The 27,888-nt window shown below is 43.2% G+C and overlaps 1 protein-coding gene across 1 annotated transcript in view; it reads right to left on the minus strand.

Annotated features, from left to right (window-relative positions):
• LOC144752596 (VPS10 domain-containing receptor SorCS1-like) overlaps window positions 1–27,888 on the minus strand; it is a 1,975,184-nt gene that overhangs the window by 54,130 nt on the left and 1,893,166 nt on the right. The window contains exons 26-27 of the mRNA XM_078640477.1: window positions 20,371–20,476; window positions 20,126–20,286 (exon numbers count right to left, since the gene is read on the minus strand). Of these exons, the coding sequence (XP_078496603.1) occupies window positions 20,126–20,286; window positions 20,371–20,476 (267 nt within the window). The remainder of the gene's footprint in view (window positions 1–20,125; window positions 20,287–20,370; window positions 20,477–27,888) is intronic.

Below are 27,888 nucleotides of genomic sequence, written 5' to 3' on the forward strand. Positions count from 1 at the left end.
ACCTGCGGCTGAGTTTGTCCGCCCTAGCATTCAAAGAACCTGCCAGGTGATGAACCACTAGGGTGACGCCCTGTTGTTCCAGCCATGTCCAGAGGTGAGAGCCTCCTGACAGCGGGTCCACAACACCACCCCGCCCTGTTTGTTGCAGTACCACATGGCGGTGGTGTTGTCCGTGAACACCTGCACTACTGTTCCCCGGACGGAGGGAAGGAATGCCTTCAGTGCAAGATGAATCGCCCGCAGCTCCAGAAGGTTGATATGGAGCCGGAACTCCGCCGGAGACCAGAAGCCTCTGATCTCCCTCTCTCCCATGTGGCCCCCCCATCCCAGGAGGGACGCATCTGTCACCACCACGTGCTCCGGTTGGGGAAGGGAGAGAGATCTGCCGCTAACCCAACCACTGCAACTGGCTCGCAGTGCCCTCCAAGATCAGGACGTGGTCGGACAGGTTGCCCTGATGCTGTGCCCACTGAAACTTCAGGTCCCACTGCAGAGCCCACATCCGCCACCTGGCGTGATGCACCAGAAGGATGCAGGAGGCCATCAGCCCCAGGAGCCGCAGCGTCAACCTGACCGAGACTCGGGATAAAGGCTGAAAGATCGGAATCAGAGCCTGAATATCCCGAACACGCTGTTCGGGGGGATAAACCCGAAACTGTGCTGAGTCCAGGACCGCTCCGATGAAAAGGAGCTTCTGAGAGGGGCACAGGTGTGGCTTCGGCACGTTGATGGAGAACCCCAGCGAGTGCAAGAGGTCGGCCGTAGTCTGGAGGTGGGAGATGACTGTCTGGGGCGAGCCTGCCTTCAACAACCAATTGTCGAGATAGGGGAAGACTGAAACCCCTAATCTGCTCAGATGAGGTGCAACCACCACCATCACTTTCGTGAACACCGTGGGGCGCTGGTAAGGCTAAAGGGGAGCACAGTAAACTGACAGTGCTTGTGGCCTACCGTGAACCGCAGGTAAAGCCGGTGGGCCGTCAGGATGGGGATATGGAAATATGCGTCCTGCAAGTCCAACGCTACCATCCAGTCTTCTGGGTCCAGGGCATCTAGGACCTGAGCCAAAGTCAGCATCTTGAACTTCTTCTGGAGGAAGCTGTTGACACTCCGTATGTCCAAGATAGGGCGTAGGCCTCCTTTGCCCTTCTTGGGTACCAGAAAGTAGTGGGAATAGCAATCACGTCCTACTTCTGGCCCAGGAATGAGCTTGATGGCCCCCTTGCCCAAGAGGGCCCTAACTTCCTCCTGCAGAAGTTGCAAGTGATCCCCCGACAAGCGGTGGTACTGCGGTCGCATGGCTGGAGGGGTTGCCTCGAAGGGGAGGGAGTAGCCCCTTCGGACAATTTGCAGCACCAACCTGTCTGACATGATGGTACGCCAGGGAGGTGATGGCGGACCCTGCCCCCCACTGGCGATGAATGGGCCTGAAATGCCGGACTAGGAAGGCTTAGAGGCAGATGCTGCAGTAGCGGGCGTGGACTGTCCCCCGGTACCACCATGGCGGTAACCCCGTCAGCGACCACGTTGAGCCTGGGTCTGTGGTCTGTGGCTGGCTAGACGAGTGGCGGTGCCCCTTCCTTGGCCACGAAAGGAGCAAAAAGCAGAAGTATGCTGGGGTTGGCCTAGGCCCAAGGACTTGGCCGTAGACTTGGAGTCCTTGAAACGCTCCAGCGCACTATCCGCCTTGTCGCCAAAGAGGCGACGGCCATCAAAGGGCATGTCCATGAGGGTGGCCTGGACATCCCCCGAAAAGTTGGCGGACTTCAGCCAGGCGTGGCAGCCACCGCCACCGTCGTTGCAATCGCCCTACCCAGTGAATTTGTTGTGTCGAGTCCACACCGAATTGAGTAGTGTGCTGCATCCCGCCCATCTGCCAGGGCTTGGCGAGCTTTGTCCAGGCCTCCTCTGGGCACTGTGGCAGCACCTCCACAACCGTATCCCACAGAGAGTGGGTGTAACGGCCCAAAAGGCAGGCGGTGTTGACAGACCGCAGCCCTAAACTCAAGGAGAACAGTTTCTCCCCAAACTGATTGTACCTTTTGGATTCCCGATCCGGAGGAGCAGTCGGGAATGCGGTCTGGGAGGTAGAGGCCTGGATCACCAGGCTCTCGGGGGTGGGGTGAATGGACAGAAAGCTAGGGTCACCCGGAGCCGGGTATTGGCGCCGGGTCATGTTCCGATCCACAGGGAGGCCTTTGGAGGGCTTGGAACAGGTGCTCAACAGAATGTCAGTGAGGGCTTCGTTGGAGCTTGCCTGCGGTTTGAGCACCTTAGTGAGGAGGTTAGTACTCACGGCTGCCACATTGAGCTCAAGAGCCAAGGCCTTGGCCAGCCTGTTCAACACCACGCTGTAAGCAGACCCTCCTCCGTAGCCACGGAGGGAGGAGAGACGAATCCAGTGTCAGGCGAATTGTCCAGACCACTGGCCTCCCCTAGCTCGCCTGCCCAGTCCTGTCTCAACTGGCACTGCAGTGCCAGAGTGTCCTCAGACCCCTCCCAGTCCCCCTCGTCATCTCCTTATAGTCAGGGAACAATGATGGAGCCGGGTCGTAGGTGAAGTGCTCACCCATTGGAGACGGCACCGGGCGGCGCCGGTCCGACGCCGGACCCGGACGAGGGCTGTGACTGGGAACTACGGCGTCCGAGGACGGCATTGTGGGCGACACCCTCCGGGTCAGCGCCAGCGGAATAGTCATAAGGTCGACTGGCGACGACCCGGATCCAGGCCTGGATCCTGCGGGGCCCTGCGGCGTCGGGCCTGGAATCGACGACGGCGCCGAAGCACCCGACAGCGCCGGGGCCTGAGCCGCTGACCCGCTGGGTTCGACGGAGTGAAGTGAGTCCTCATGGCTACGAGAAAGTCACATATCTCCTCCTGCATCGCGTGCAGCTCAGGGACCGGCAGGTGTGGAGCTAGACGCAGTGCTTGCGGCTCTGGCGGAGTCGCCAGGGCGGAGTCGCCCAAACCCCCGGCCACATCGCGCAAGCGTCGGGGGGTCAGAAGAGCGATGGTGCCTCTTCAACTTCTTTTTCGAGTGCCTCGACATACCTGAGGACTTGGAGCCCGACGAGTGGTGGTGACTTATCGAACAGTGAGGACTGTGGCTCCGTGACCGGTCCCTCAACTTCCTCCTAGACCGGGACCTCGAGCGGCGCGGAGCCAACTGTCAGAGCATGCGCCACTTACGGGACCGCTCCCATCTAGCCTTCGAGGTTAAGGCCCGGCAGTCGGGGCACATCTTGTCATTGTGGTCTGCCCCGAGACAGTAAAAGCACCGACGGTGGGGGTCGGTCACCGACATCAAGCGGTGACAGTCCTCGCAAGGTGTAAACCCAGGCATTCCTACCGGCACCACGAGTCAAAGGTCGACTCTAGAAGTGATCAAAAATGATCAAAAAAGTTAGTCAAAAAATCACTAAGAGTACTGAGCTTCCCGGATCTGCGCTTGTTGGCACGGAAAAAAGAAGAACTGATGTCTGCGCGCAAGGGCGGCGTCTAAGTACTCAGACGACATCATCCCGGCGATCACGACGCCGACGACGGACGCGGAGCCGCAGACGACGCCTAGCGACGTGCAGGGGTACCACTGACAAAAACTTTCCGGATCCGGCCTGGGGATATTCTAAGGTAAGGAATCTAACACTAACGTGTTTCTTTCAGATTTAAATATTTAATGGTTTAGCGCAGCGCCAACATGAATCGTCTTGATTTCACATAGCTAATTCTATAACACAACATAATGTAATAGCGTGGAACAAGTGGCGGTGTGGTGAATGAGCGGGAGCTGCGTGGATGGGGTAATACCATGCCGTGGGGCGGCAGGGTGGCCCTGAGGTTAGCAGTGCAGTTCTGCCAGTGGTAGTCGGGTGCTGGGGTTGAAGTTCAGTAGAATGTCTGACAAGGGTGGTAATTCGGGAAGCTGGGCATCAGTTGAGTATTTTGCGGGGGCGATGGCAGCATGTCTTTTGGAGCTAATAGTGTGGTGCTGGTGTGTGGCACTCAGTGTGGTGCTGATGTCTGGAGAATAATGCTCAGAAGAGGTATTTTGCGCGGTAGTAGTAGTGAGTGTGAGAGGGTTGTAGTGTATTACTGTAAGAGATAGTGTGGTGTGAGAGGCTGTAGTGTAAATGGCGGTAAGCAGAAGCACAGTGGCGATACTGTAGTGATAAAGCTCCACATCCTCTGGAGAGGATGTGGCATAACGGTGAGTGCTGTCCACCGTGAAGTGGGAAACCGGGTTTGAGTCTCGGCAATGACGCTCAACATACTGGGCACATCACTTAATCTCCCCATCCCTAACAAAAAAAATTATGAATGTGTTTGACTGTAATGCAACTCACTTGCGCACATGTAAAGCCCTCTGGGATCTTCCGGTCGAGTTTGTGCTGTATCAAATTCCAACAAAAAATGAAGATGGCAGGTTAGTGCCCTGCAGTTTCAGTGAGGGCTAAAGAGGGAGTGCAGTGATAGGGTATTCATGTAATGCTGGGGGTGGTGCTGTGAGCTGGTAGAACTGTAAAAGTAATCCTTGTAATGCAGCAACAGTCGTTGTAATGGGATGGTGGCATTGAATTACTGTGCCGTGGACAGTACTTGTCCCCGACAGTCCTCGGTGCATGTGTGTTTGCTGGATTTCTATTGGCCTCTGTGTCTGCCCCACATAATGATACACTGGACAGGAACACCCATTAGTCCAACACTGGATCGCACCAATCAGAAATCTGCAGTGCATCAGACCCCTAGAAATACTTGTGTACCTTTCCGAGCAACTGAGACTCTCCACCACAAAGTTTGTGATGTATAATCTGCGCTGCCGTTCAGTTTTATACTTTTTATGCACTCTTATATTCTGTGCCATAAACCAACGATGGTGAAGGTAGGCACTCTCTCCCAGATGCATTGCGCTGCAGTTATTGATTGCATGAGTGACAGGAAGAGTAGCCTACACCAGGGACTTAATTACATTTATTACAAATCCATATGGTGTCTATAAATTATTCTCCTGGTGTAGGCAAACATGAATATTATATTCAAAGGTGCAGTGGTGGCATCCTTTGTAGCGTAACTTCCTTCCTGAAGCTATGTGTCCTAAGCCTCCACATTTCCATGTCATGTGGTTCCATCCACGTCATACATGGGTGACCATGGGATGTGTGCACGGTGGAACCTCTCGTCAGATGTACCCCTGTGGGCACAGATGGTACTCTTTGACAGACATGAAGTGAGGTGGCACAACTGGGCAGAATTTTACATGGCGTATCTTCCAGCTGCCTCTCCTGACATGTGAATGCCTATGCAGGACCTCTGGAGCACTTTGTGCTTGGAGTTGATGCAGACAGTAAAGAATCCCTCGTGTCTATCTATTTATATTAGGTTTTGTGTAGAGTGTCGGTCACATCAGTCAACATCAGTGCAATGTACCTTGCAATGAAGCAAGAAAAGTCAAGCTTATACACAGAAATAAACTGCAGTTTATATTATGAGATTCACTCCTACTGATAATGCTCGTCACAGCGAACAGGTTGAGCAGTAAGACAGTAAAAAACTCGATTTATGAACTGTGAACCAACTCTATTGCTGGACCAGCATAGACCATTGTAGTAAAGGGGGTTTCTCCTGCAGTAACCTCCCCACTTTTTGCTTGAATTCTGATGCAACTGCCAATCAGGTGTTCAGGGCATGTGTTCTTTCAATTAAAACTGCACCATTGTTGTTCAAAATTGGCAAGTCTCTGGCCACCGTTAAGCCCCTTGTATAAGGTACCATGGGTACCAACAGCCCTGTGACCAGGGAAGGCCTCTGAGGGCTGCAACACGTATTGTGCCACTCTTAGTGGCCCTGTACTTTAACACCCGCACTGCCATTGCAGGCTGCATGATTTGATGCAGAGAAAAGTGAAGAGTCAACATGACACACACACACACACCTGTGGGCAATGCCTGGAACCCACTGAATATGATATAGGTAAGTCACCCCTTTAGTTGGGTGCTCTATAACCCTGTTGAAGGTACAGTTGCATGTACACTGTACCCCTACAGTAGCTAAGTCCATTCTTAGAAATTGTAAGTGCAGTAAAGCTGCAAAAATAATACGTTCAGGGACAGTGGCAGCTCCACAGCTAAAGTGGAGGAGCATCACCCCACAAATTTTTAGCAGTCAAATTAAGGGAATATAAAATTATAATAACTTGCATTATCATTATTTTATTTTCTCCTACTTCTGCAGCTTTGCGTGAGGGGACGGGGCAGGGGAGGAGTGGTAGCACCCTACTAAGTGCGCAATGACTGCTTGGCCGGCCCTCTTGTGCTGGCCAAACAGTTGCGCACTCCACATTTTCTCCATGCAGGCTGCATTACAGCCTGCGTGGAGAACATGCCCAGGCTCCCAGTCAGCGTCTGAGTGCAGAACCGTGGAGCTGAGACCAATCACAATGCTAAAAAGGCAGTGTTGTGATTGGTTGACTGGGAGCCTAGGTGTGCTTCCTGTTCAGGCCAGCGAAGGAGGACTACGAAGGAGAGGCGCAACAAGGAAGCAGAGAGAGGTAGTTTTTTTTATTTTTGTTTAATACCCACCTCCCCCGCGTCCTCCTCCCCTCCCGCCCCTGCCTCCTACTTCCGATCCATGCTGGCCACTGCTGGTTTGGGAGTTTTTCATTACAAACTCCACAGGACCACAATGGCTTGACTGATTTCTGGGACGTTTGGTAGCAAACTTCTCAGCATAATAAACCCACACTGATGCCAGTGTGGGATTTATTATAAAATGCACTCAGAGGGCATCTTAGCGATGCACCCTGAAAAACGACCATGTTCTAGTCTCTGCTGCCAGCCAGCCACCACCAGACAGGTTTCTGACCTCCTGGGGTGGGAGCCGTTGTGCTACTGGTGAGCCTCCAAAGCTTCCCCATGTGGAGATTCCACCCTGCCTGTCCTTGCTGCTTTTTGGCAGCAGGACAGGTGGGAAACTTAGTAAACAGGATAGGAATGTCAACCTTGGCTTGGCACACCCCTGAAGTGGCGAGGAAGAGAGGTGAACCCCTCTCCCCAGAATTCTCCATCTTGGTTTGGAGAATTAGGCCCAATTAGAGTTATGGAATGTGCTCACTCCCCCACGTGGGGTGAGCATGCCATGGGTGTAGTCACCCTAAGGTCAGTAGCCCATTCACTACTACCTCGAGAATCTTGAAACATCCCCTAAATGTAGTATTTCGGGGAAGCCCTGAACCCATGAATTCAGGATTGACGACCTACAAAGACTAGAACCTGAAGACGGCGCAGCTGTGAATACTCCAGGCCAAACTCACTTGGCCCCAGCCCTACCGGCCTCCCTGAGGCTTCGAAATCCCTGCAAGAGAAAACAACAGATTCAAAAAGGATCAGTAACCTCCAGACTTGCTGAGGACTTATCCACAACTTCAATAAAATCTCAAGGCTCCCAGGGACAGTGGCAATGTCCACAAAAAAAGATAAACCCTGCAAATTAATAATTGGTTCATTTTAATTACTTAATTGGGAATTAATTTTGGCAATTGTGTAATGATTTTAGGTGTGTTGTAGCGTTTATAAGTGTAAAGGGTAGGAAGTAATTTGTGTTTAACTAATTAATATATAGTTGCTAATTAATAGATAATTATGTTGAGTAATGTTTTAAATTCTTTGTGTTACATTAATTTATAAAAGGGGTAAAGGGTGGGTAATAAATGCATTTTAATTATTTAATTATTAGTTGTTAATAGTAATTGTTTTTAATTTTAAAATATGTTTTAATTGTGTTTTATTATTGTATAGTTTAATTTAGGTTTGTGTTGTGGAAATTATAGTGTTGAAGTGTGTGTAGTAAGAGAATGTTTATAGATTTTTATTACTAATATTTTTTAAATGATTATTAATTATGTTAAATATTGAAATATATTTAAATAAAACATTTGAAGTGTTTTGTTATTGGTGTGGTGTTATAGGTTAGGAAATAAAATAAATACATTTATTTTGTAATTGTTTTGTTTGTAAATATTTTCTCTTTTAAAAGAAATATTTATTTGTAAATGTATTTATTATTGTATTATATATAGTATTTGTAAGTTTAGTTATACGAAATTCATAATATAATATGTGTTCTTTTATATGTTTAATTTTTTTTTTTAAATATTCGTTATTAATTTGTATTATTGGTTTTATTTTTTAATATATAAATATTTTTTTTAAGTATTTGAGTGTGAATAGTATTTTTTTTCTACCGTATACAACACTTTCCCTACTGTTGCATTCACTGGAGAAGGAATAATAATGTTTACCCCTCTGTTATTCAGTACTTTCCCTACTGCTGCACTCACTGGACTTAGAATAGCAATTTTTACATCTCCGCTATCCAACACTTTCCCTACTGTTGCAGCCTCTGGAGTGGGAATAGTAATTTTTGCCCCTCCGCTACCTAACACTTTCCCTACTCTTGCACTCAATGGAGTTGGAATAGTAATTTTTAGCCCTCTGCTATCCACAAATTCCCCTACTGTTGCACTCACTGGAGTGGGAATAGTAATTGTTACCTCTCCGCTATCCAACACATATCCTACTGTTCCACTTAGTGGAGTGGGAATAGTAATTATTTCCCCTCAGCTATCCAACACCTTAACCAATGGTTGCTTTCACTGGAGTGGGAATAGTAATTTTTACCCCTGCGCTATCCAACACTTTCATTACTATTGCACTGTTTGGAGTGGGAATAGTCATTTTTATCTCTGCGCTATCCAACACTTATCCTACTGTAGTAGTCACTGGAGTGGGAATAATAATTTTTACCCCTCCGCTATCCAACAATTTCCCAATTGTTGCACTCACTGGAGTGGGAATAGTAATTTTTTCCCCTCCGCTATCCAACACTTTCCCTACTGTTGCACTCACTGGAGTTGGAATAGTAAAATTAATTATTTTGCTATCCAACACTTTGCCCACTGTTGCATTGATTGTATCGGGCAATTTAAGATTAAATATTTTTTCATAGTTTAATGTTTTATTTTATTGTATAATATTTTGTTTATATTTCAAATTATTAATATATAATATTTTAATATATATTAAAGGTTTAAAATAAATTAGAGATACTAGTTTATTAATTATTTTAAAGTTAATATATATGTATAAATTATTATGTGTGTGTTTATTTTTATTTAATTGAGCTTATTTGTAATATGTTGTAAAAATGTATATTACAGTGTATTTCTTCTGTTAAAATTATTAATATTTAATGTTTTATATATATATATATATATGATTTCCCATCAATTGTTAGCAATTAGAATGCGTAACATTTGATGGATTGCCTGTGTCTTGTTTAACTCAGACGCATGGCTTTAGCAAGGGCACTCAATTAGAACTCAGGACTCGATCAATGGCATAGTTTTCTTGCAACAACTGTATAAATAAATTTTATGTACCTAGATAGGATCTGGATAACAATGATAATGTGGTGTAGTAATATTAATTTTTAAAAACCATACCAAGCTATTCATTTGTTTTATATCCTGTATGTTGCTGCTATATTTATATGTGTATTTATATTTGTGTATTTATAATTAGAGACTCAATTAGTACCATTTTGATGTACATATCCTGGTACAGTTCATATGCAGCACGAGCACTTTACAAGGTTACTTACGTGCATACTTGCATTTATGCAGTAATGTTTTTTAGATAGGATGTTTTCCATGTCTATGAAATGAATACTTTTTTGTTGGCACTAGCACTTTAAATTGAGCACATATGCCCCTACAACGTTTTCATGTGATCAAGGCCTTGTTTGGCCGAAACGCGTAATGGTGGTGTGGTGGAGAGCAAAATAAAATAATCAGCACCAGTACATGGGTTCGTCTCGTCTATCAAACCTGCGTGACTGCTGGAGACGTTGTTCTGATATATATATATATATATATATATATATATATATATATATATATATATATAAAGTTTAAAATGGATATGTTTTACATTTATATTTTTTAAAGCGATATTTTTGATTCAAAAGTTTTGTACCTACCTGTGTAGGTATGGGAGTTTACATCATTGTTTTTTACATCGATATTCTATCACTGAACCAAGTATGAAAACTTCCTCCAATGTGTGGAATCTTCTTGTCCCACAAAGCACTGCACTTCCAAAATCCAACATGGATGATTTCTCTCCAGAAGAGTAAAGGCCAGCTAAATGTGGCTCAATTCCATTAGCTCTCCTACCCCTGACCTCTGCAAATTCCTGCTCTTAACTTGCCATCTGGCTGGGGTACAGGATGTGGGGGTAGGTACACCTGGCATTCTTTACTAATCTGCTCTCTATTTGAGCTCAGTTTGATTTACCCAGCCCCCACTTCAGGACCCATCCTCCCCAGCTACAGAGCTCTCTCCATCAGATAACCTCTGCTTCTGCCAAGCCACTTATTACATAATCAAAGCAGCCTGGCTAATCCTGTTACAGCTGACCAATCAGCAGAGACCACTAGAAGGCTGGATTTTGGCATACAGAGGAGAAAGTTTCATAACTTCTCTTCTAGTTTTGGTAAATTCAACAGTGGTAAATTGCTGCATTTATCAACACCAAGAGTGTAAGCCCTTGAATGAGATATGAATCCTTTCTTAGCAATATTTATAACTAAATAAAATATTGCAACATTAGTCTATGGAGCTAAGTATCTCCAATGAGGAAAACAATTAAATGGGCAGTCTTTCCTTCACCAGGGCCTTTAAAACATATTTTATAAGGCCTCTGCTTATAGTGGCATAACCCCCCACCTCTGAGACACCTAGGGGAATCACTGGGGGTACCTAGTTTGTACAAATAAGGTAGATTATCACTTTTAAATTGCCCATACCACTAAAGTTTAGTTTGCACACAATTTTACTTTTGCACTTGCAGAAGAAGCCCTACTGAGGTGCATTGAAGGAGCACTGCAGGGCTCAGCTAGATGCACACTGCTGATAAGGGCAAAGGCTGGTCCAGTTCTCAAACCAGGCTTTGGGGCTACTCAGGGTTGACCTAATTTCCATGCATATGGGCTACCTGTAGGCCCAAGATGACAACCATTAGACATGCTCAACTCTGGCGGATGTCACCAGCACCAACTGTGCTGCAGATGATCCAGAAGCAGTCAGCCCAGAAACGCAGGAGGCTCGACTTGAGCGTCTGCCAAGTACCTCCGCCCGGCACCAAATTATGGGAGCCATCCCAGAAGGAAGAGGCAGCCCAGGATGAGAGCTCATTTGTAAGACACCATATCTGTCCAACCACAGACAAGAGCCTCAGAAGTGGAATTTTAAAACATTATATTTAATGTAGACAGGTTTAAATTACAGAAAATGCATAAAGCATTTAGAAGTACCAAAAGAATTAGAAAATCAAAGACAACACAATAAAAATCCCACTCCAGTTTATTAAAAAAGAGAAACACATAATAAGAAAAATGACACTAAAATGGCAGAAAGCCAATAAAGAGAACCAGAGATATGGATGCTTAAAGATTTAGGTGGAAGAGGCACCAAGAAAATAAAGCGCCAATGTCAATAGTCACAGTGGACCTGGATCAAGATGTAATTTCACGCCAACCATGATGGAGCCTGGTTTGAATGCACTAAATGGATTGGTCCTGATGAAAGTCTGGATGATTAAAAAGCTGAAACAGTTTCTAAATCCTACTTCAGAAAGAGACTTTGTTACTTTTACAAAGGAAAACATTGACATTTCTTCTAAATCTTAACTCAGAATAGGGCTTTGTCACTTTTTGAGAAGATTAACCATAGGCTGCTGCTGGAATTGTAGCTGTTATAGTGGGACCAAAGGAGGATACCTAAAGCAACATACATGATCCTGCTAGAACTTGGAAGCTTTGCACATTCCTCACTTAAAATGTTCAAAGTACCAACAAAGAATAGGACATAAGCATTTTTATTTGGAGGTGTGAGGACCATTGAACGGGAAAACATTTAAATCCAAGACAATGTTGAAATCCAATCTGAAGCTTTGGAACTGCTGATCAGATACTTTATCTGGCAAACCACACTGAAATGCTGGAGGAAAAGGTTTTTCAAATGTTCCAAACTTCTTTCTGGTGCCCAAAAAAGAAAAGGATTAAGCTTCTAGGCCCCAGGACCTACTTGGAGGCACTTAGAGACTCCCAGGCTGCTAGCCAGAGGCAACCAGCAGGCCTGCAGCTCCAACAAACTTTATTGCACTAAGCTGTGCTATATGTAAGAGACTCATGAGCACAGCAAACTAGTGATTCTATTCAATTGTTCATATGGATCGTCATGTTAGGACTTCCTGTAGATTCGTACCCTTGGGCCTGTGTGTTCCCATGACCGGGGAAAGGACTTACAGACATTATACGCTCAAGTAATGGGTGAGTGATTACTTACGGGAAAAACCCACATGAATGTAAAGTCCTACATTTTTAAAAATGTATTGCTATCAAGGTTCTGTAATTTTATAGGTATCCCAGTGCACGAGAGATGGTCATCAGATTGAGATATGGGGATGAGCAAACATACCAATCAAGGAATTTTTGTCTTCTCTTCTTCCCTACCCTCTCCTTTCCTTGTCCCCTGTTACCCTTGGGCATACTCCTCCGATACCTTTCCATTGTGGGTGCTGGCAGCTGTTCCTAGGAGTATTGAGAGGGCTATATTCACTCGAGCAGGTACCAAGTTCAAAGTTCCAGGTGAGTGGAGAATTGACAGAAAGCCAATCCCACAAATTTACAAACAGCCCGAGCGAAGATGGATCAATGGGGTCGCCCTCAAACCAGTGAACCTAGCGATGTAGTTTTCTTAGGAGATTTGGCTGACGTCTTCTCTGCTCCTAATATGGAAGAGTGAGCTGGGGCCAGGTCTTGTCAACAAATGGAGGTTCAATCATTAAAGACTGAAAACCAACATGATGTAAACCCAGGGGGTAGCACCATAAACAATACCAAAAAACGACATACATTTAGCGGGGACATCTGTTTTCTTCTTCGGTGGGAATGTCTACTCCCAGTCTTAGTACATCAGTACCCAGCTAGTTATTCTCTGAGTCATTTGCTATTAACAGTCCCTGAACATTTAAGTGGTGATATTGTCAGGTATAGTGTTTTTATGAAGCAGTGTCATTTACAGTTCTTTTGCTGACCTATGTCTTTCTCTGATGATGCGGCAAAAGTAGCTTTGATCATTTCAAATTTAGTGGGCAATGCAGCCTCCTGGGTCGTCCATCTGTTAGAAAGCAATGATTCTATATATTGTATAACTTTCTGTTGTTTAAAGTGATAAATCATAGTTTATTTGTTAAACATACCTTCATGTGAGCAAGTGATACTGAGTTACAAAATTCAAAACAGGGCTCGAGCACTCTTTTGTCCTATGTGACGGACTTTAATAGTTTTGTCGCAGACGCCTAGTGGCCGGAAGAAAAGAGAACAACCCTTTTTTTTTAATCAAGGGTTATGTGATAATCTTAAAGATGTCCATTCTCTAATTGTGGATATCTCAGAAAAGTGTTCTGCGTTTTTTGTTTTCTAAAACTAAAGTGATGTTTTTAACCAACACAAGTCCATTAAGGGTAGCCTGTTCTTAACTGGAGTTTCCCTTGAAAAGTTAGACTCCTTTGAATATCTTAGGGTCACAATAGCAGAGGGCATGTCATGACACTTTCATATCAACAAGGCAACTACCAAACTTGAACAAATGTCCGGTGTGATACTTAAGAAATTTTCTTCAGACTATACTAAACCTATCTCACTGGCTCTTAGGATCTATGAGGCCAAAGCTTTGGGTGCACATTTATATGGGCTGGAATTATGGGGCTTTTCCAAATATGAGGACTTAATTAAAGTTGAGTACACATTTCTTAGTAATCTTACTCTCTTCGTCCAAGCACCCTGCTACATCTACTGCTCAGGGATCTGGGAGTAAAAGGAGCATTGGGTAAAATCCGTCTTTGTCCCTTATTGTATTGGAGATGCCTACGCTCTACTCCTGAACTCACACACTACGTGGATGGTCTTAAAGATGTTATGAAGGTTGATCAATTCAGTAAGGTGCCATGGCTCTTGAAAATGAAGCAAGCTTTGTACTCTCTAGGGATGCATGATCTGTGGGATCATCCAGATTCCATTCTTTTTCAAACTAAGGCCCTCTTGAAAAAACAATATTGATCATCACTAGTGGCTGAGGAATCTCGTAGAGCATCTCATCTCAAACTCACCAGTGATTTTATTGATATTAAGCCAACTTGTGGGTTTGAATCATACTGGGATCTTGTATCAATTCCACTGAACAGGAAGTTAGACTTCCAGTTTTGAGAAGGCACCTTACCCCTTAGAGTGTTTACCAAAGGATGGGTTGAAGGGGGAGACACCCGGTGCCCAATTTGTAATTTTGCAGAAAAGAGTATTCCACATGTCTTGTTTGTGTGCCCAGGTTATTCTTCCCCTCTACGAACTTGGTTAGCCCCTTTATGTAGGTTATTAGTACTATGGAGCCATTTCGTTGCACTCCGTATTCTTAGGTCGGATCCTAGTCCAGTAATAGTCATTTCTGTTTCCAAAGTCCTGGGCACTGCGTGAGTTCTTCACAGTAAGGCCCTTTATATCTCTACTGCCTGACCCTGCCTAGGTCTATCGTTAGGCTACGTCTCATTGTTTTCTTTTGTAATTGCTCGATAGGAAGATATTCTCCCTTACATTTAGCAGTTGTGCATATTGCTATATTGCCTAGACAGCTAATGAATGTGATTTTGTTTGAGTGTGTATTTTTCTTATGCTATCTTGTTTTACATTGTACTTCTCTTTTTAACCTCTGACTTGTCGCGTTGAAAAAATGTTATGCATGTTTTTTTTTATTTTATACTTTTTATGATGTCTGTTTTTTTATGGCCCTGGTGGCCAAAATAAAGTAATTTGAAACTGAAACTGATTTAGTAGTTAAACTAGACCGCAGATTAGGAAATAGGAATGACAAGAAAGTCTGAAAAGACATGCCTCCTGTTCTGGTGTATCATAAAGAAAATCAAGAGAAACATACTCCAGATACTAGTGAACTAATGTAAAGTGAGAGGATTCATGGTCCTTTAATCCATCATAAAAAATAAAGAAGGGACCAGCACAATTTATGTTCCTGTTGGGGAAAAAGAGGTAATTATGCCAGGGGTTGCTCTTGAAGGCCGAAAACCCCTAGAAAATCTGTGGCTTTGACTACCTTTCCGCATACACATAGTAATATCAGAAAACTAGACTACTCAGCGAGGAAAGGGATTGACCCTGAGTGTTCCTTGTCATGCAATCTCACATTTCTTAGCTAATACATTAGAATACATGCCTAAACAATTCACCATCACTGTTACTCTAGTAATATCTAATCAAAACTGTAAAAGTATCCCTATTTTAATGGACTCTGTGGCCACCGGTAATTTTTTGCATTTACACTGGCCAGGGCAATGGGTTTTGTTTTCATTCCTAAGAAACAATTGGAGTCTGTCAGAGCAGTAGGCACATTACCTATCATACTAATGATATCATCGTGAGTTTTGACAATGGTCATTCGGAGACCATACATTTCAATTTAATTGATACACCTATACTTGGTGCTATTCTGGGGCTTCCATGGCTCCAACAAAAACATTCCCATATTGATTGGGTTTCACATACTGCAACCTTAGATTAAAGGTTTGTTTATTGCATTGTTATCAAGAGCAGCAGAGTGGAAAACTCAGCTTTTTTGTACAATTTCTGCCATGACCGAAAGTTTGGTTTTGCCAATCCAATATTCTGAATACAGTGATGTTTTTGATTAAGGTAAGGTCACAGTGTTACCTCCACATCATAGTTTTGATTGTAGGGAAAACAAACTCCCAGGAGCAGAATTACTCTCTAGTCCTATTTATGCTTTGACTAAACCAGAAAAATAGCATTTGAAGGAATATATAGATTAGTTATTAGCCTGTGAATTAATTTGACATTTGTCCTCTCCAATTTCCTCTCATTTGGTTTTTGTTCCACAAAACCAAATGGGGAATTGCGGGCCTATATTGATTTTAGGGTCCTGAAGAAGGCCGCTGAGAATAACAAATATACATTACCACTCATTCCTGTACTATTAGATCAGGTGAAAAGTACCACTATATAAACAAAAATGGATCTTAGAGGAGCCTATCACTTAATCAGGATTCGTTAAGGGGATGAATGGAAGACAGCCTTGTGTACTAGGTATTCTTTATTTTAATATTGTGTGATGCCTTTGGTTAATGTATCACTTCCAATATTTCATAAATTAGGTACCAAAGGAATATTTGGATTCGTTTCACATCATATACATAGCTGCTATTTTGATCTTTTCTCAAACTGAAGGAAAACATTTAATTCATGTTGAAAAGGTGTTGCAATATCTATGTCAACATCATTTGTTTGCCAAACTATGCAAAAGTGTTTTTCATACCAATGAGTAGAACTTCTTGGGTTCATTCTTTCTCTATCTGTTATACATATCGATCCCAAAAAAACAGAGGCTGTTTTTAAATGGCCCAGGCCCACTTCTGTTAAAGAAGTGCAATTATTTTTCGGTTTCACTAATTTCTATCAACTGTTCATTCCACACTTTTCAGACATTGTAACACCTATCATGAAACTACTGTGCAAGGGAACAATCTTTGTCTGGTCTCAAGAGGCAGTAACTGCCTTTTTATTTCTCAAAGAGCAGTTTATCACAGCACCCATATTGAAACATTCTGATCTTTCTCAGCACTATTTTGTTGAAGCTGTTGCTTCTCAATATGCCATTGGTAGGATTTTGTCCCAACAAGATGCATCATCAGGCAAAAAGCATGTAATTGCTTTATATTCTAAAAAAAATGGTTGCCCACTGAACAAAACTATACTATTGCTGAGCCGGAATTATTGGCTATTAAATTGGCATTTCAAGAATGAAGGCATTACCTTTCAGGTCCACTGGGTACAATTACCATATATTCTGATCAAAAGAATTTACAGTTTTTTAGATCTGTTTGTGCACTCACGTCATGCCAGATGAGATGGGTTCCTTTTTAAGTGAATACGATTTTGTGACCAAGTATCGACCTGGAAAAAAACAGGGAAGGCAGATGCCCTTTCTGGTCTTGAAATAGGAGACAAGTCCCCACCACAGACACAGACATTTATTATAATACCAGAAATAATTATCAAGGGGCGTAATAGCAAAGTTGATGAATCAGATCTTTTTCTGAGGGAATTACTATCTCATTACCAGACCATGAATCCTCAAGGGTTGTCTGACAGATCCCCGCAATAGTATAAAAGATCAGCTTTATTATCATGCAGGTAGATTACATATTCCTACCCCTAATTTACAACAAAAGGTGTTACAGTGTGTTATTTTGCTTTTTTTTTAGGGCATCCAGGAGAAAAGAAGACAAAACAGATGCATGTACATTTGTTTTGGTGGGAAGGCTTGTCAAGGGTTGTTCTGTTTGTGCCCGTCAAAAGGCCTTCAATTCCTCTTCTGAAGGCCTTCCACATGCATCACCTACTCCACCTACATGATGGCATTCTATTAGCATGGATTTTATTACCAATATGCCTCAAGTAAACGGCTTGACCAATATTTTTGTAGTTTTGGGTTTATTAATTAAAATGCCTCACTTTATACCACATAAAAAGGTGCAAACTGCACAGGAACTAGTTGATGTTTTCATTAATCAGATCACCTACCTACATGGGTAACCAACTGTGAAGGTATTTCAGGCCATTTCCAAGTTCTGGCAAGGCATTTGCTCTGCTCTAAAGATAGATCACCGATTATCCTCTGTATACAAACTGATGATCAAACAGAATGCACCAATCAATCCTTTGAACAATACTTACGCTGTTGGTCCAGCACATGCACCAGTGATTGGGTACAAGTCATGCCTCTAGCAGAATTTGTATATAATAATAATACACATTCAGCAATAAAAGTCTGCCCATTTTATTTTTTATTTGAATTTCATCTAAAAGTTCTACCACTCCAAGTTTCAACAGAACTAACAGCTACTCCAGGAGTAAAAGTGTATCATGAACACCTCACACAAATCTAGACGGTACCAAACTCAGAATTGCAGCTATACAAGGTACAGATTAAAGCACAGGCGGATCGTCATGGACATCCAGCTCCAGCCTATGCCATCGGAGACCAGATGTGGTTAGCGACTAAGAATTTACATTTGATGGGACCGCGTAAAACACAATTGTGTTACATTGGCCCTGATATGATCTTCAAGATCATTAATCCTGTGCTCATGAATACATTCTATGTTTCATACCTCCCTTTTGAAACCATTCCATCCTGCTTCCAGTCCTGAACCCCCTCCATTCTGTTGTTCCTTTCCTCCTCTTGAGGGGATAGTTCCATGCATCTAGCACTCATCCTTTCACCTGCTTTTTTAGTGAATTCCGTATCTTCATTTTCTGGCCTTGCTGCCGCCAGCCTTCATTGTTTGGAATTGGCATTTACCTTTTTGTACTCGGCTTGCTTTGCCTGTGGTAAGCTCTAACCTGATGCTGCTCTCCTTTCTTCATATGAGTTGGATTCAGCCCTTACATTTGGCAATTTGGGTTGGCATTATTGTCTTCCCTGCATCTCTGGGGGTTTTTTGCTCGCCATTTGTTTCTCTGGATTTGGACTGTAACTACAAAAAGGGAATACCAACCCACTCTTCGGCAAGTTCATCATAACCAGGTCAGTGCACTGAGCCTGAGGCTCCAAAAAACGTTATCACACTTAGCTGCGCTCTATAAAGGAGACTCATGGACAGAACAATCTAGTGATTCTATTAATTCTTCCATACGTATTGCCAGGTGAGGATTTCCTTGAACATTAAAACTTCTGGGGGGGTGTGTTCTCTTGACAGGGAAAAGGACTTCCAGACATCATATGATGGGTGAGTGATTACTCAGAGGGGGGAAATCACAGAACAAGTCCTACACTTTGGATATATATTACTATCCAGATTCTGATAATGTTTTATTTGTAATTTCATACGTATCACAGTGCCAGGGAGACAGGGTCATCAGAATGAGATACGGGATCATAAGACCTACTAATCCAGTTTTTGTTTTCTCTTACTCCCTACCCTTTCCTTACCCCAGGTACCCTTGGGAATAAGCCTCAGACACATGTAGGTGCTGGAGGCTGTTCCTAGGGGGTATTGGGAGGAATATCTTCGCTCCTGTGGGTTCCAAGTTCCATGGGAGTGGAGACTTGTAAGAATGTACACAACAAATAGAAAGTGCACTGTGCAAAGTGTAACCAAACATTGCCAATATTAAGATACCATTGATTCTATATACAAATAAAACTTTGCACATATGGTTAAGCCTTGGCACAATTTCTGTTATGCCAGTACAATCTTGCATAATTTCGGTAAATTTGATTTACAATTGTTATGTGAAATTCACAAAATTACACTATTACGCCACATGGCAAATCTACCATGTACACGCTGCAAAATGTTAGCATGGCAGCAATGCATATTATCTAAGCGCAAGTGGCTGTTGTATGCAGCACTTGCCCAAAATATACATGACGATGCATTTCATATTAATCTATATCAGCCTAAGCACCAGTTTTGCACTTTGCATCACTCTGCATTTTTATGGAGAATTTTGCAGAATGACACAATAAAATTGCTCAAATTTAATTAAGTGTTTTATACATGCTAACCTTTATGCTTCATTGTGATCAATTCATTCACTGAAAAGGCCTAAATATAGATCAGATTTTCGGCTCACAATTAAGTATTGCTCTTTGTGCATGACTGTTTTAACACCACTTGTGACAACCGCTCGAAGTCTTGACAATATATCAGAATTCATACACAAATGTTACTTGTTTGGTGTTTCCAAGGGGCAAATAGAAAATGTTATATTGAAATAAATACATATTTGTATCAGAAAGTAACCGAGAAGGTTGTATTAGAAATAGGTTTTTAGCAGATAGCAGTTGGAGAGGAAGAAATACAACTAAAGTCTATCTATTTTATAGAAGTTGGGAATATTAGAGAAAAGTAGAAAGGGAGTTGCGATTTAGTTAATTAGAAGCCAGAATAAGCGCTTCAGCTGAAGAAATGTAGTTACCTACAGCCTCTGTATCCAACTTCTCATCTAATAGCTGATCAGAGCCCATCGACTCACTCTGAGCCACAAAAGGCATGCTTTCACTCGGACTGACTGGACTGATCATCTCTTGTGCTTTCCCCTTCTGCATCTTTGCATATACATTAATTCCAGGAATCTTCCTAAAACATTAACAAAAAACATCATCGTGTGCTCATGCTCATTCAGTGTGCTCTAAACCTGGGATATAAAATGCTTAAGCTCACCTTTTGAATTTATAGATGACAAAGATTGCCAGTCCCACAAACACAACGGACAGTAACATCAGCATGGCAGATCCACTGTGACTGGGAGTCAGGTCGACAAGGGGGGCTAAGGAAAAGACATGCACAAATACAAAGAAATAAAAGAAAAAGTTCACTTTTTCCATGAATGGAAGAACGTTTATGAAAGAGTTTCAGGGGCATTTCAGAAACCTTAATGACGAAAACATTACCCAAACAGTTCTACATTTCCGAGTTTTACATGTGAAAACAAAGTACACGTGGGAATGGAAAATGTAATAAATTAACTTGGAGGAGTCCCAAAAAAGAAATCCTTAATAAACCTAGGCAAGTTGAATATCAGGTTTTCTATAAGTGATGCCTGTTTTCCACATCTGAAAAAATATCCCTATGCTTACAATTGATCTCAAGCATTTCACTGGATAAAACCTCTCCACTAGAAATACTGAGATGGGTATCAATTTGAATAGATATGGTTAACTGATTCGCCCTACAGCTATCAGACAGACTTAAATGAAGAAGAGGACCAATATTTTTCAAATTATGGGATTCGGAGTTCACATCATCTCATTAAAAAAATTGAATTTCATGATTGGAAATGTTGTTCCTATAATGCACGGCACCAATATGGGGAAATTCTCACATCCAAATAGTGGAAAGAAAGAAACATTATTGGTCAAAGTGGATTTAGAAATGAATATCCTTGGTTGATCAGATAGTGAAAGATAATGAATTATATACTTCATTTATGGATATGCACACAAAATAATAATTACCTTGACGTGACTAACTATAGGAAGTTCAAACAATGTCTTTTTGAGGGAATGTGTTCTGGAGCAAATGCAAAAAAAACTACAACAAACCATGTTTGATCCAAATAGTCCCATGTCTTCCTTGCAACTTTTTTTTTCAGTCTCTACAGTCTACTAACTAATCATAAACAATGGTCGCCTCATACTAAAGAAGCTTTGAAATCACTGAGAAAATATCTCAATAACCCCATGTGAGAAGTTGGCCTGGCATATGATGTCCACTATTCTAGTGGGCACCTTGCACCAGTCCAAGCGGCCCTTATTGATGGTAGGTTTAAAGTCAACCTTTATAGAAAACTATCCTAGTGGTAGCTGTGGAGAGCAGCCTTCAGGCTAAGACTTAGAGGCGAGTTAAGCCAGTTGTTTTACTAATTATAATCTCTTGAATGATCAAATGAAAGCACACCACACAAGGTACATATCAAATATATATGTATTTATTCTAAACACATCCCCTATGGACTCTTTATGAGGTCAGAAGTAAAAGTACAATACAAGGAACTTAATTAGCATTCGATCAGTTGCACAGTATACGTTATTCCCTAGGGGCCTCACAAACCATATACTAAAATAGTGGTATAAGAACCATGTGAGGGTTAGAAAGCAGGCCAAGGGCCTGTAGAACCACTAGGGCTACCAGGAACCACCCAAGGTAGGGACACAGGAGGCCCACGGGGGATGTGTGCAGTGTCTAAACACAGCCGAGGATCACCATTGACTTTCTATGGAGAACAAACAAGTTATAATTTTAAAGATTAAGGGCACTTAGAGGTGAACTACGATGGAACCCTTTTAGACTACGACACTTCGGGAGTCAAGACTCACAGGAGCACCGGAGTACTCGTGTTACCTCACCCAGGGAAACCGGGTGCATAGGTGTCTTTTGGTGTCGGGTTTCGTCGTCGATTCCTATGGGGAACTGCGAAGAAATGCTGCAGGCGACCAGAGGAAAAGAGCCCGGGTAGATACAAAAGTGGATCAGAGTTGTGAAGAACCTGAAAGCAGAGGGGACAGTATCCGGGTCACTTCCCAGTGACCAGGATGGCGAGGAGAATATGCCAACCAATGTCTTGTGTTTTCAGGTGAAAGAGGTGAAGCTTGATTCTTTAGCCACGAGGACCAGGAGGCATCAACAACAACCAGGAGCTGTATTCGAGCTGTCCCACAAGGGAAGTCAAGTGCTGCAATGTCAGAATTTGGATTGGTCCCAACAAGCCTTGGCAACAGCAACCCAAGCAAGATGTCAAGATTGGCTTCGGTTCAGACCAGCAAGGTCTGGAGGACTACTCCTTTAGAGAGAAGTGAGAGCACATTAGGAGCAGCCAGGAAAGCTCAAGAAATTAAGGATGGGCCTTCGTGGGGGCTCACTAGCCAACAAACTAGGAACCGCAAAAGGGCCTTAAGCTGCAGTGAAGAAAGGAGACTCACGGATCATGGAGTGTTGACCATTGTATTTCGGTGCAAAAGGTGCACAGGACAGGGGGTAAAAATACCCCAATGCACAACTTCGGGATACCTCAGGAAGTAGGTGCAGGTGCAAAAATGCAGAATGTCCATTAGTTCCAGTCCTACGTCTCTCGTGTCAGCTATGGGTCTCAGCTTTGCTGGGAGCTCGGGTCAGCTTCAAAGATGTCAGGAAGTCCATTTCCTGTGTTGCAGATTCTTCAGGATCCGGCCAGAGCCTCGCAAATGCAGGCCGGCAAAGATGCTTTTGTTGCCTGTTTGAACAGGGTGTTCACTCCTTGACGACAAGGGAGATTTATTCCATCTTCCAGTCGATATGGAATGTCGAAGGTCCAAGATATATGTTGCAGAGTTTCGTCCAGGGTAATCTAAAGTCCTAGGGACTGGGATCCTATTCTTATAGCAAGTTTAGGGGTTGGCTAACTCTAAGGTCTCTCCTATGGGGGGACCTGGGGAGGGGGTGGTTATACCCCTTCTCCTTTGTCCATTTTCACGCCAGAGCTGGGGCTGAGTGCCCCAGCAACCGGTTTGAACTAGGAAATGCATGGAGCACCTTGTGTGCCCCAGGCAGTGTCTGAAAAGCATTCACTGCATGCAACACACCCTGCCCCAATACACTAAAGCCTGCCTGGGGAGGTGGACAAGTAACCTATTGTCCAGGCCTCCCCTCCCGGGTTTCATCCAGCAGCAGGAGGGCAGACTTGTGTCTGTGGCAGCAGCATCCATTTTGCGATGCTGGGGCTCTGTTTAACTTTAACCGGGTTTACCAGTATGTACATGTCTTCTCCCTCTAGAAGGGTGGAAGGCTACCCCTGCCGCCAGAACTGGTGGGGGGGTAGTATTCCAAAGTGTTTGACACCTTACACAACATGTTTTGATAAAGCCAAACCAAAGTTAGCATTAACCACGAGGATTATAATGCACTTAAGAGTACATGGTATGGCCATATCATAGAACAGCTATAAGGAGATGGTTCTGAAAGCTGCAGAGGGGCTCAGCTCATGCTAGGGCACCCTCTCACACAAAACCAAGCACTCTACCTCCAGGATTGTCAAGCCTGCCATAGGAGTGAATTATAGGTTACTATGTGTCTATATATAAAGGTAGATATAGGTATACTATATCTAAGTAAGGAGTGCTTACACCACCTTAACCAGGCTGCAAGTACAGACCTGTGGTGTCAGTTTGGAAGGCTAACCAGGGGTGTCACAATACATGCTGCAGCCCCTGGTGGGACTCTGGGGTCCCTTTGCCCTGGGTACCTAACGTATCATATGCTGAGGCTCATAAGGGTGAACCAGTAACCAATCTGGTATGTACCTAAAGTACATGGTATCAGTTTAGAGAGAGAACAGCTAGGCTGTGGGCCTGATCAGCAAGGCCGCAACCATACTAAAGTCGAAAAACCAGTGAAAAACACAGCAAAAAGTGGGGGTAACCATAGGAAGCAGACCCTACTCTCCTACACCCCATCCCTCCAATAATCGGCTATAAATATTTGACATCATTAAGCAAATGAAGTATTAGGATCGGGTAGAGAACCAAGCTGTGTATATAAAGGCCCAAATGTAAATCTAGTTCAAATGTTGTAGCCTTTCCTTTAGGAGGCAAGAGGCATCCCTCAATTTCTTGTCCATGCAGTATTAGTTTACTACAAATACATTTATTTTATTTTGAAGGTTTTATATAGCGCGAACAAGACACTTGCGAGTATCAGAGTGCTTTACAAGTCTAAGTAGAAGGTGGGATATAGTCTACCACAAACAAAGTGAGTAGGTTATAATAGTACTAAATCGAGAGAAGACTGCTAAGCTAGCGCAAACAAAATAAACAGAAGAACGAATAGGAGTGCAAGAAACAGCAAGTAATACAATACAGTGAATAGATATATAGTTCACGTGAATTTAGCCATGAGGATAGCTTTCACTTCTCTTTTGAAGGAGGCGGAGGAAGGGTTCATTTGTGTTTCATTGGGCAAAGCGTTCCATATCCTAGGAGCCATACCAGAAAAGGACCGGTTATAAGTTTTTTTCTTGGCAAATCGTGGAGGTTGTAGGAGAAGAGTCTAGGCACTCCTGGAAGTTCTGCTGCCCGCTGAGAGCACCAGTTTCTGAGCTAGGTATTGTGGGGCGTTGTGGTGAAGGGCCTTGTGTGTCATACAAGCAATTTTTTTAATTAATTCTGGCTTCAAACGGAAGCCAGTGAGGGATCTCAGGTCTAGGGATATATGGGCGTTTCTCTTAGAGACTTTGATGAGTCGCGCCGCTGAGTTGATCCTGGCTCTTAGCGGGGCTGCCGATGATCTTGGGAGGCCGCATAAGGTTACTGCTCCATATTCCGGAGATAACTAGTGCTTGAACAGCTTGTTTGAAATCGTGGGCGGGCAGATAGGGTTTCAGTTTTTGCAGGGTCTTTAGGTGGAAGTTGGCTCCTTTTGTTGAGGCGCTGATGTGTTTCTGCATCTTGTGTGGATTGCCCAGCGTTACCCCAAGAGATTTTGCCGAGTTGACTATGAGTGGTTGACCATTGAGAGCTGTTAGGTGCTTCATCCAGTCTAGGATAGAGTGAGTTTTGTTAGGGGAAGCGATTAAAAGGAATTCCGTTTTGAGGGAGTTAAGTTTCAAATGGTTTTCAGCCAGCCAAATTTAGGTTTTTTGAAGTGCAGTATTGAGTGATTTGATGTCCTCCAGAGAGTGGATCTTGATGTACATTTGGGTGTCGTCCGCATACATGTGGAAGTGTAGGCTGAGAAGATCAGTGAGAGGTTCCATAAAAAGGTTGAACAGAGTTGGAGAGAGGGTAGAGCCTTGTGGAACTCCCAGTGTGACAGGCGAGGGGAGGGAAAGGGATTGGTTAACCTTGAATCTTTCGGATCTATTTTGAAGGAAAGAGGTGAACAAGTTGAAAATATTTCCAGGCATACCCATTCTGTATTTCAGGAGATCCAGCAAGTTTTCGTGTGTGACGATGTCAAAGCAGATGACAGGTTGAGTAGGATTAGAAGACAGGCTTCATTTTGGTCTAAGACTTTTAGAGAGTCGTCAAATACATATGTCATGGCTGATTCTATGATATGACCTGCTCTGAAGCCGGATTGAAATTGGTTCAGCAGGTTGAATCGATCAATGTGACTGGTCAATTGTATGTTAACGCATTTTTCCAAGAGTTTGGCTAACATAGGGATGTTAGAGATCGGACAATAGTTATTAGGGTCCGAGGAGTCCGCTGTGGTTTTCTTTAGGATAGGCGAGACCAGTCCCATTTTCAGGATGTCTGGAATGGATCCTTGAAGAAGGGATGTGTTAATGATCTTGGTCCAGATGGGTAGTAAGAAAGGTATGAAGTCTTTTATGTAGTTCGCGGGGAGCGGGTCCATGAAGTGATTGGAGGATTTCATTGTGTTTAGCGTCTTTAATATGGTATCTTCACTGTAAATGTTGAAGTGGAACAAGATGCATTGTTTTTAGTTTAAATAACGGGAGGTCATTAGTTGGGGCGCCAGCTAGGGGCAGTGATGAGCTCTCTTTTAAGTCTGAGATGGATATTAGGTCAATGAGTAAATCTGATTTAATGGATTCTGTCTTAGAGGCAAAGTAGGAGGCAAATTAATCACAGTTGGGAATAGAAAGAGGGTTGTCGATGAGGACATTAGGTAGGCTCTTGGTTTGGGCTTTGATAAGATTGAATAGATTTTTGGGGCAGTTCTTGGCTAGGTCTAGTTGAGACCTGAAGAAATCGTTTTTGGTTTTTCTGATTTTTCTAAAGTAAGCATTTCTAGATTATCTTAGAAGTTTGAGGAGGTCAGTAATGCTCAAGTTCATCAGACCTTCACATTTCCAGAATTACTTCATGTATGTCTCCAGTGAGGGCAGGATTCAGTACACATTCAAATGCTTTATTCATTATAATGTATTAATTTTAATATTATTGACGTTTATAAAATAGCTTCTGACCCCCTTGAGTAGGCCTCACAGACCACCAGGAGTCCTCGGACCACAGGTTAAGAGCCACTGATGTAAAGTAAAGGAGGGAAAGGGTTACAAAAGACAAAAAATAAAAGTAAACCTTGAGGGGCTGGTGGGGGGGGTGGCAAGGTGAGTTAGAGTTGCAGAAGTGAAAAAAAAGGGTTGCCAGGCAGATCTTTAAGGAGAGTCGGTTAATGATAGTGCTCAGATACAGCAGTTTAAAAAGAGATGTTAAAACATGTCCTAACCAACCCCTATATTCATGTCATTAACTTTACAGGGAAAACATTGATCAGTTTATAAACAATTATTTTAAAACATCTAAGAAATCCCTGTTTACATTGCACGTTTTACTGCCTCTTGTATTCTCTAAGAGTATTTGCATGTTCCAAACACCATGTTTCTGTTGTTTTTTCATGCAACATATGACTATTTTCCAGCATTTACAGTGAACTTAGTCACCTCCAGATGTCTGGCTGATTTCAGGCTATGAATTGGTTTTCTAGATGGCGTAAGATTAAGAGCTCTCTAGGTGAGGCTGATGTCAGTGCGAGCTTCTCTAAGTGCCTTTCAGTGGATGATAAATGTGTTCAGTCTACCTGCTCATCCAGTCCTTGACATATCGGGAGAGGGGCAGAGCAATGGGAACATATATGCCAATTGTAGGTAACATTTTAGGTGTGAGTGGGTGACACAAGTATACACAGCAGTTGAAGTATTGAAAGTGTCAAAGGGATATAAAGTACCACCCACCCCTTCTTTACAGGTGATGATAGAGAAAGGGAGAGGGGGTGGAGAGGCAGAGAGAGAGAGTGTGTGTGTACATAACAAGAGAGGGTGTTGTGAAGGGGAGGGTATACAACAAGGTACATGGAGAACAGAGTAACAAAACATGATAGAGAAGAAAAAGGTGAAATATGATGTGCAATGGAGGATTTAAAAATAATGTGGTGGGGGAAATGTGTCTAACAGAGCGAGAGACTTCAGAGGAAAATAGTATGAAGGGGAGAAAAGGAGTGTTTGAGGCAGTCCAAGACCACTACACCTTTCACAGACATTGGGAGTATCTTATTTTTCAAATTAAAACATTTTCAACTCCAATTGTTTTAAGTCATTTATTTAATGCTGCTAACAACCGCGGGCAAAGTCAGCAGGTCTGGTATTAGGCATTTGTTCATTGTTGTAGGATATGTCTGGATGCCATACCAGAAAACTCACACTGAGGCACCTTAATTCTGGTCAGTTCATGCTCTATGTGA

The sequence above is a fragment of the Lissotriton helveticus genome, chromosome 5_1 (assembly GCF_964261635.1).
Source record: "Lissotriton helveticus chromosome 5_1, aLisHel1.1, whole genome shotgun sequence".
Classification (NCBI taxonomy): domain Eukaryota; kingdom Metazoa; phylum Chordata; class Amphibia; order Caudata; family Salamandridae; genus Lissotriton; species Lissotriton helveticus.